Source organism: Acanthisitta chloris, unplaced genomic scaffold (assembly GCF_000695815.1).
Source record: "Acanthisitta chloris isolate BGI_N310 unplaced genomic scaffold, ASM69581v1 scaffold9356, whole genome shotgun sequence".
In the NCBI taxonomy this organism is placed as follows: Eukaryota; Metazoa; Chordata; class Aves; order Passeriformes; family Acanthisittidae; genus Acanthisitta; species Acanthisitta chloris.
In genome coordinates this window covers 21,167-31,363 of record NW_008678705.1, presented here as the reverse complement: position 1 = coordinate 31,363, position 10,197 = coordinate 21,167, and the positions used below count along the sequence as shown (strand labels likewise).

The following is a 10,197-nucleotide window of genomic DNA, read 5'->3' as shown; positions in this document are numbered from 1 at the left end:
AGAGCTAGTGCTGGCTTGGGTGGCGATGCTCAGTGAGGGGCAGCTCCTGCTCTGAGACAAAGACTTAGTGGATGTGATGGTCCCTCTTGAGTAAATGCATAATAAGTGTGAAGATCTGTTGTAAAAATGCCTTTCTGCTCCACAGGTAAGATTGAATCACATAAGAGAGAGTGAGAGAGCAATACAATAAGTGATGTATAATAACACTTCAATCTGTTGTGCGTAGCAGAGCATCTTACTTATTTGTCTTACAGACATTTCCTGAAGCAAGAGGCACTTTGAGACAGCATCCTTCCCCAGGGACTGGCTATCACTGCCAGCTACATGTAGGAGGCTTAAGGGGCAGCTGCAACCATTGCACTGCTCCACAGCAGCATCCACAGCACTCAGCTCCCCGGGAACATACCTCTGTCACAAATCCTTTCTCCCTGTGTTGTTTCTTGCAGGTAAACTATGACCACTTTACTATTAGTGTTTGTGTGTTTGCAAGTCATCACCGCAGCCGACTCTGTGGAGCTCTCAGGTACGTGTCCAGGGTATGGGAAAGCAGGACTGAGCCACGTGTGGCACTCTGGTCCCATCCCCAAGCATGGGCAGTCCCCAGAAATAAGTGTACCCAAGATCTGCTTTGTGCACACACAGAGCTTCTCTATTCAGGTGGCTGCTCTGCCACAGCCTCCCACTGCTCTTCTGCTTGGGGAGCCAGGGAAATAGCTGCAGGCAAAAGCAGATTTATGGGAAAACTAAGAGAATTTCAGCATTCCCCTTTTCAAACACTATTAGGTGTGATCTCGTAGCATGAGCAGCAGCTACATTGCAATAGAGACCTTCATTCCCCTCATTCCCACATCCAGCACTGGTCCAAATCCCTAAAGCAACCATGGTGCAATGCTCATGATTGTAAATTCCCTTTCTAGACTAGACCAAAGAAGTTATGTCTGCATATGTGAGTAGAGGACTGCAAAGCAGACATAAGCATTGGATCACAGGGAAGCACTGGATGTTTCATATTAAATGTGTTAATGATGTAACCATTGCTTTGTTTGGGAACTGGCAGACAGTAGTGATGGCCTGGAAGTCAAGATACCTGAGCAGTCTCCCCTGCGTGTTATCCTGGGAACATCCCTGAACATCCCCTGTTACTTCAACATCCCAGAGGAAGAGGACACCAGTGTTATGCTGACCCCACGGATCAAATGGAGCAAGCTCTCAAATGGGACCGAAGTTGTCTTGCTAGTGGCCACTGGTGGTAAAATCCGGCTCAATTCCGAGTACAGGGAGGTGATCTCTCTGCCTAATTATCCTGCCATTCCCACCGATGCCACTTTGGAGATCAAGGCACTGAGATCCAACCACACTGGGATTTATCGCTGTGAAGTGATGTATGGGATTGAGGACAGAAAAGACACAATAGAGGTCCTAGTGAAAGGTGAGATCCTGCCCTTGCTCCTTCCTCTCAAGATCTTGCTGCCTGGCCTGAGTAGCAGGGAGGAAGAGATATATGGGCAGAGGAGGCACTGCTCTCCCCATAGACATAAACCCTTTTCATCAGGTCACAGATAAGGTGATGGGTGGGTGAGCCGAAGGCACAGGCCAGGCATTTATTTTAGCAGGCTAGAAACAGACTAAACAAACCAGTAAAATGACTCATGGCAGAATACATGGCAAGAAAATAACTTTTCTGGCAGAAAATGAGTTACAGAGACAGCAAGACGACATCCTTGGCAGGAGGTGGCACTGGATATGCTGGGCTATTGCCCAGGCGGGTGAAGCTGGAACAGAGCTGTTATCAGACCTTTAATTTTTTCCAAAGATTTTAGGAGATGGGATGCCCTCAGCTGGAGAATTGGGCTGTGCTGGAAAAACTTTTGCCACTGTCTTGCAAAGCCTATCCTAGCAGGCTGGATAAAATAACAAAAATTTCATATAATCCTTACCTTTTTTTGTGAATTTTGCTTTCTCTGTAAGGCAGGGAAACAGCTTCCACTGCAGGACTGCCGAGGATGAGGTTTATTTTTGGGGTTTTTATTGTGCTTTCTTTGAAAGGCTGTTTATGTGAATGACGGCCCTTGTCTTTTCCAGGCATTGTATTCCACTACAGAGCAATCTCCACAAGGTACACCTTGAATTTTGAGAAGGCAAAGCAGGCCTGTATCCAGAACAGTGCTGTCATTGCTACTCCCGAGCAGCTGCAGGCTGCCTATGAGGATGGGTACGAGCAGTGTGATGCTGGCTGGCTGGCTGATCAGACTGTCAGGTAATGACCCATGCAGGGGAAAGGAAATCCACAGCAGGGTCATTAGGGTAGGGCTTCTGTAATGAAGCCACCAACTGAAAACGGTTGCTAAATAGCAGCTGTTGTAACTGCTGGTGTGCAGAGGGAGGTGGTGGATTGCAAGCCATTCTCTGCCAGGGGGGAATCTATGGTATGAAAGCACAGTGATCACTGTCCTCCTCAGCTGGTGGTGGCAACTGAGCGTACAGTGGCTTAATCCTGATCCTTCATATTCCCTGAACAAAACTGATGCTGTGCCAAGATGCACAAGTGTTGCTCAACCACACTGAGCTATGCATCCCCTGCTGAGGAGGCACCTTGTCCTGAAGTCTTTGGCCAGTGCTCCAAGGACCATCAGAGTGAGGGCAAGACAACAGATCATCATAACCCTTCCCCATAACCTGGGAAAAGCCATAAATCACCACACTGTGCAGTGTTCCACAGCTCCCCACCAGCCTGGCTGCCAGGGTCCTGCTCCCCACTCCTCACACACCCTCTCTCCCTCAGGTACCCCATCCATTGGCCCCGGGAGCGCTGCTATGGCGACAAGGATGAATTTCCAGGAGTGAGGACCTATGGTGTCCGTGAGCCAGATGAAACCTATGATGTTTACTGCTATGCAGAGCAAATGCAAGGTGATTGGGGGCTTTTATTGTTACTAGATGCAGGAGCAGTCAAAGCCCTGATCATGCCTAGACTGGACAACAGCAAATATAGAGGCAAAGGGCCTAGAGAAAGGACAGGTTAAAGCTGGAAAAGCACATACCCCAGCCAGGCCAGATGTTCTCTACAGTCTCTTTGTTAGATCTTGGACAATTTTAATGTCAAATGACTAATGCAGTACAGAGGGTGGAGTCTGTCTAAGCTCCACCAGAGTCCACGCCATTCTGCTTGGTCATCCATTTGAGGGTGTGACATTCAGAGGTGTTCATCACCCACGCTTATGACAGGGATCCATTGAAACACTCACTGAAACATCAGAACTGCAATTTTCCTTTCTCTCCCTCTTGCCCTAGGGCTCCAGCTGGTTTGGTATGTTCTGCTCTAGTCTGTGTTCAGTCTGTAATATTCACTTTCTTCTGGTCATTATAAATAATTACCAACATGGGGCTGCAGTTTGGCTCTAATGCATAGGATTCTTCATCTTATCCAGACTCTAGGGAGTGGGAAGGGGACAGAAAGGGAATTGGGATTAAATTCTGCAGGTAATTCTTATGCTAACGGATGGTGTGCTTGCAGGTAAAGTCTTCTATGCCACTGACGCAAAGAAGTTCACCTTCCAAGAAGCTTTCGACAAATGCCGCAGTTTGGGAGCACGTTTGGCCACCACTGGAGAGCTGTACTTGGCCTGGAAGGATGGCATGGACATGTGCAGTGCAGGCTGGTTGGGGGATCGCAGCGTCCGCTATCCCATCTCCAGGGCACGGCCCAACTGCGGAGGAAACCTGGTGGGCGTGCGGACAGTGTACCTGCACGTCAACCAAACGGGGTATCCTCACCCCGACTCTCGCTACGATGCCATCTGCTACAGTGGTGAGTGTACCAGGGCTGTGGGACTACAGTGTGTCTCTACACACCACCAAGTAGGAACTCCCTGGCAGGAGCTAGCCTGCTGCTTCTTGTTGTGTTGTTTTAAAGAGAAGGGCAAAAAGCAAGGCTGGCAAAGGGTTAAGTCTCCCATTCACGGTCAGGTAGAAAGCAGATCCAGAGTGTTTGACCTGTACAGGAGGTGGGTGGGTGGAACACAGCCCAATTCTCTCCAGTCCTCCCACACCTTCCTGCTTTCATAGCTCTCCTGGAGACATGGAGCAGAGCTCAGGTGCCTCGCGTACAAGACTTTGAATGCTGGAGTTGGAAGAAAAGGACAAAGAACAAGTTTGACCCTGAAGATGTGTATAGTGACATGATGTGGTAAAGACACATGCCTGAGCTTTCATGCTGTGATAAATCCAAGACTGACGCAGTCTCTGGCAATCATGGGGCAAAATTGCACCTAGGAAGTGGAGAGTATCCCAGCTACTCCCCTTTTCTTCTGACTGCACAATTCTCCCTGCAGCAAGAAGGGGGCAAAGCACAGTGATATACGGTCTATTCAGGGCAACCAGATGCTAACATTCATGTCATGGTTTAAAAAATAACAATATCTTAAAATGTGTTGAAACACCTCTGATCAGACCTGTTGTGCCCAGATGCATCTCCCAGACCCCTGGAGGTACGCAGTTTTGTGGCCAACCTAAAGACTGGTCCACCAAGCCACAGCCTTCTGGTTATCTCAGCCAGTCCTTGTCTGGGCATCTTTATCAAATTCTCTGAATCCCTTGAGATCTGACAGGTACTGGCTAAAACAAACTAGCAGGAAAACAGAACTGGAAATCAGCAGAGCAGGGAAAACAGTATTAGAGGAAAACCTTGACAGTGTCCCATTCTCTCTCTCCTCAGTCAAAGCCTGTCTTGCCTCATCCCTCACTTACCTACCCTCACACTTCTGTTTTACGCTGCTCTGTAAACCACTGTCCTTGCTGTAGGCTTATCTGCTCACCAGCACATTCTCCTAGACCCGAGGGATGTGTCTTGAGCAGGAAAGTGACTTGGGAGGGGAAAAGTGAGAGCTGTTTGAATGCACTGGGTACAGCAAGTGGCCTTGGCTGTCCTGGTGATGGGGTTAGAATGGTTATACGGGATGAGCTCTTAAGTCATTTCCTGGGCAGAGCAGTAGGAGATCATGTTCCTGGTAAGGCATCATGCACTGAGTGTGAGGATCCAGTTTTCTTTCTCCCACGCCTTAGACAGACCTGCCGTGAAGGTTATCCAAGTTCCCCTACTTCCCTCCGGCCACCTTAAATTCCTTGCAGCAGGCACTAGAGGTCAGTGCAGACTTGGATATGGGCAAGGTGTTCCCGGGAAGGAGAACTGGGTGGAGAGCCGGGAATGTCCCCTCTGATTCACCAGCTGTGGAGCATGCGGTGGCTCATTGACTCATGACCGTGTCCTCCGTGCTGAGGCGTTGTAGAGAGCTACAGTGGTGGAAGGAAAACCATTTCTTTTACCAAACCATCATGATTTCCCTGCTCCTCTCAGAGCCAGCGAACACTCAGCTTCTTCTCAGAGGCAGCACCAGTGCAGTCCATCTCACCAGACTGACCTTGTCCTCTCTAATTGCTGCTTTGTGTCCTGATGCAGGGGACGACGATGAGACCCTAGTCCCAGGGCAGTTCATCGATGAGACAAGGAGAGAACAGGGCAGTGGTTTCACTGTCCAGACTGTCACCCAGACCGAGGTGGAGCTGCCTCTGTCACGCAATGTCACAGAGGAGGAGGCCCGTGGCAGCATCGCCACCCTGGAGCCCATCGAGATCACACCCACTGCCACTGAGCTGTATGAGGGCTTCACCATCCAGCCCGAGCTCTTCACCACTGGGGTCATGGTAGAGACAGCTGCCACAGAGGAGGAAAATGTGACCAGGGAGGATGTCACAGCTGTATGGACTGTACCTGAAGAGGTCACCACCATAGACTTAGGCACTGCCATCACCACCATAGCCTTAGACACTGATGTCACCACCGAAACGGTGGAGGTGAGCTCAGTGGAAGAGGTCGTGGGGGTGACTACCACACCTGGACTAGAGTCTGTCTCAGCATTCACAGTGGAAGATCAGCTTGGGCAAGCGACAGCAGCCCCTGGTGTCAGTCTCCTCCCCGAGCAACCCATCTCCTCCACACCAGGACCAGAGTCTGCCTCAGCATTCACAGGGGAAGATCAGCTTGTGCAAGTGACAGCAGCCTCTGGTGTTGGTCTCCTCCCTGAGCAGCCCATCTCCCCCACTGGTAAGTCACCAGGACCCTGAAAAGTCTGAAGATCAGTTTGTCCTAGAGGTAACCATTCAGCTGAAAACAGTCCAGGCTTCTGCCATCACAGAGGGCAACAAGAACCTTGGAGGTGTGGAGTACTGTTTGGGGTCAGGGACAGGCTGAGTGCCTCCACCTACAGTAGGACATCAGTGGTGAGGAGGGGGCTGTGGGCCACCCCAGCATGTGCTGAAAGGGACTCAGCTGGTTGATGCTTGGGCTGCAGTGGTTACACTCTGCTCTCCCATATGCATCTGACTCTAGGGGAGGGGAATGTCAAGGCAGGAAGATTGTAGAGGAGGGATAAAGAGATCCCCAGAACATCACCCTTGATGGCAGCAAAGCTTAATGAATGAATCATCTCCATCAAAGTGATGGAGGCAGGCACTGGTCCCTGCACTGTTGCTAGGAAGACTCTTTCTGGTCATGCATCTCAGCGGGGTGTAGGTCCTAAACCTGCTGTCTCACCATGGCTTCTTTTCCCCCAGGTGTGGTGTTTCACTACCGTGCTGCCACCAGCAGATATGCCTTCTCCTTCGTCCAAGCCCAGAAGGCCTGCCTGGAGAACAGCGCAGTGATCGCCACTCCCCAGCAGCTCCAGGCTGCCTATGAGGCTGGCTTCGACCAGTGCGATGCCGGCTGGCTGCGGGACCAGACAGTCAGGTAACACTACATTGACTCTGGAAAAACACCTCTCAAAATGACTATTCAGACATGAAATTGAGGCTTTACTGTGGTCTGTCCTGCTGCTCTCCTCATCTGCATCTGAAGCTTTGCTGACTCAAGGTTGTCTCCAGGCCATGATATCTAGTGACCAATGGACCTGTTCTTCTCCACTTGTTTTTCTCATTTCCTAAGCTATGTATTCATCTTGCACCAGTGGGCTCTCCTGATATGTAGGAAAAGTAGAGGAAAATTTGTATTTGTTGCCCCAAGTTGTAAGTGAACTTGTCACCAAGTCATGCTGGGTGGTCTGAGCACCTCTAACAATGAAGAGTTCATGTCCTGCTCCCAAGCACACTGAGGTCCTTCAGTCCTGGGTACATAAGGCTGACCTTGGGTTACCTCCTCCCTTCTTGTTTTGGTAGGTATCCCATTGTGAACCCCCGAAATAACTGCTTAGGAGACAAAGAGAACTCTCCGGGTGTGCGGTCATACGGCATGCGCCCGGCCTCGGAGACCTATGATGTGTACTGCTACATCGACAGGCTCAAGGGTACATTCTCCCCCTTCCCCTGGGCACAGCTGTGGAGCAAAAATGTGCTTCACACCTACACATATGTTTGTGCATGGGTGGGATGCAGGGACTCATGCCTGGTTTCTCTTCCATCCCTCAGGTGAGGTGTTCTTTGCAACCCAGCCAGAGCAGTTCACCTTCCCAGAAGCGCAGCAGTACTGTGAGAGCCAAAATGCCACTCTGGCCTCTGTTGGCCAACTCCATGCTGCCTGGAAGCAGGGCCTGGACAGATGCTATGCAGGATGGTTAGCTGACGGCAGCCTCCGCTACCCCATCGTGAGCCCCCGTCCCTCCTGTGGGGGACATGCACCAGGCGTGAGAACTGTCCACCAGCACGACAACCAGACAGGCTTCCCCGACCCGCTGTCCCGGCACCATGCCTTCTGCTTCAGAGGTATCCTGCCACCCCCTGCAGGGCGTGTAGACCTGTCTCCTCAGGGAAAGGGATTTTGGGAGGGAGGTTGTGCATGTTGGAGTGGCGGTTTGGGTGAGGCACTTCACCTTGGATTGTGAACTTTTGGAAACTCCCTCCAATGCCTTTTTGTTCCAGCTCTGCCTCCTGCAGAGGAGGAGGGGATCACCCCATTCTTTGAAGATGTGCTGGCAACACAAGTGATCCCTGGAGTGGAAGGGGTACCCTCTGGAGAGGAGGTGACTGTGGAAACAGAGTTCGCCACTGAACCTGAGAATCAGACAGCCTGGGGGACAGAAGTCTTTCCCACAGATGTGTCGTTGTTCTCAGGTGGGTTCAGAGCTTCCCTGTATCCTGTGTCATGCTTGGCTGGTGATGTAGTGTTGGAACAATCCCAGTGCAAATGGGCCGTGTCCTTGCTGAAGGGGACTCCCTGGCAATCTAGACAATTATCACTGTATTAGCAAAGTCTGAGTCTGTGCATGCAGGAGGAGCTATATGTGTCTATTATTGCACTTTTGTGTAGAGCTGAGTAAGCCACCAGCAGACCAGCATACACAGCATTGCCAGGGCACCTCACAAAGTAAGTTGTTGTGTGTCTGAGGTGGAGAAGGCAGGCTAGAAACAGATCTCAGGCCACGCAGTCTAGGGAGGACAGAGCTTCAGTGCGGTCAGAGCAGCACCAAACTTTTTCTGTTCTATATGGTATCACTAAGGAAGTAGTAGCTTGATTTTAGCACATGAGAACTGATATCACTGTTGTCATCATTCCATGTTCCAGGACTTGGTATCAGTGTGGAAGTGAAATCAATCAGGAAATTGTTAATGGCTTCATTAAGACAATTTTAGTAAATAATTTTCCCAACTCCATCTCTTTCTTTGCTCTTTTTTTTTCCAGTGAGTCCATCTGCTTTTCCTTCAGCTACCATAATACCAGAGGAAACAAGTACCAATGCTTCCATCAGCGAAGTGTCAGGGGAGGTGGCTGAATCTGGAGAACATCAAGTCAGTGGTGAATCTTCAGCATCCGGGTGGGTATCTGGAGTCCCAGATACAAGTGGAGAACCAACTTCTGGAGTTTTTGAACTTAGTGGAGAACACTCAGGGATTGGAGAAAGAGGATCACCATCAGTAGACCTGCATACCAGTGGCTTCCTGCCTGGAGAAAGTGGGCTGCCCTCAGGAGACCTGAGTGGTGTATCTTCTGGCGTTGTTGATATCAGTGGCCTGCCTTCTGCAAAGGAAGAAGGATCAGTGTCTATTTCAAGGATACCAGAGATTAGTGGGATGCCTTCTGGAGAGGAAAGCAGTGGACTGCCTTTTGGAGTCAGCAGAGAAATCTCTGGCACTGAGGTAGTCAGTGGCATATCATCTGGAGAGGAAAGTGGACTCACCTCTGGTTTTCCTACCATCTCTCTTGTGGATACCACATTGGTGGAAGTTGTAACAACAGCGCCAGAACGGCAAGAGGAGGGTAAAGGGTCCATCGGAGTCAGTGGTGAAGGAGATCTGTCAGGGTTCCCATCCTCTGACTGGCACAGCAGTGGTGGAGTCCAAGGCTTACCCTCAGGTGCTGAGCCCAGTGGGGAGCCCTCTGGGATACCCGAGCTCAGCGGGCTGCCCTCAGGAGGCTCTGAGCTCAGCGGGTTACCCTCAGGACTGGATGTCAGCGGAGAACCATCTGGAACACCTGAGGGCAGTGGCCTGGTGGACCTAAGTGGCCTTACCTCTGGTATTGATGAAAGCAGTGAGGCCTCTGGCATTACCTTTGTAGATGTCACTTTGGAAGAAGTGACAACACCACCCTCGATTACAGAAGCAGAAGCAAAACAGACTTTGGAAATCAGTGGATTGCCTTCAGGAGGTGAAGATGCATCAGGCATGGTATCTGGGAGTTTAGACATCAGTGGTGAGCCTTCTGGGCATGTAGACTATGGTGGGAGTGCTTCTGGAGTGCTCGAGGTGAGTGGACATCCAAGTGGAGTGATTGACAGCAGCGGAGATGTCTCTGGAGTTGATGTCATCAGTGGTCTGTTGTCTGGAGAGGAAAGTGGACTCACTTCTGGCTTTCCCACAGTCTCTCTTGTGGATACCACTTTTGTGGAAGTTGTAACACAGACATCAGTTGCACAAGAGTTAGGAGAAGGGCCATCTGGGATGATAGAAATCAGTGGATTTCATTCTGGAGACAGAGGACTATCTGGAGAAGGGACTGGAGCTGTGGAGGCTAGTGGATTTCCTTCAGGGACAGGTGGAGAGCCATCTGGGATCCCATACATCAGTGGAGAGTTTTCTGGAGCCACAGATCTAAGTGGACAGTCTTCAGCAGCAACTGATATTAGTGGGGAGGTCTCAGGGCTTCCAGAAGTCACTTTAGTCACTTCTGATTTAGTAGAAGTTGTGACAATACCAACAGTATCACAGGAA

The 10,197-nt window shown here is 50.4% G+C and overlaps 1 protein-coding gene across 1 annotated transcript in view; it reads left to right on the top strand.

Annotated features, from left to right (window-relative positions):
• Positions 1 to 453: 453 nt before the first annotated feature.
• ACAN (aggrecan) overlaps positions 454 to 10,197 on the top strand; it is a 25,616-nt gene continuing 15,872 nt past the window's right edge. The window contains 11 exon segments of the mRNA XM_009077009.1: positions 454 to 523; positions 1,058 to 1,429; positions 2,083 to 2,257; positions 2,783 to 2,910; positions 3,515 to 3,808; positions 5,456 to 5,987; positions 6,602 to 6,784; positions 7,210 to 7,337; positions 7,459 to 7,752; positions 7,909 to 8,100; positions 8,669 to 10,196. Coding sequence (XP_009075257.1) covers positions 454 to 523; positions 1,058 to 1,429; positions 2,083 to 2,257; positions 2,783 to 2,910; positions 3,515 to 3,808; positions 5,456 to 5,987; positions 6,602 to 6,784; positions 7,210 to 7,337; positions 7,459 to 7,752; positions 7,909 to 8,100; positions 8,669 to 10,196 — 3,896 coding nt within the window.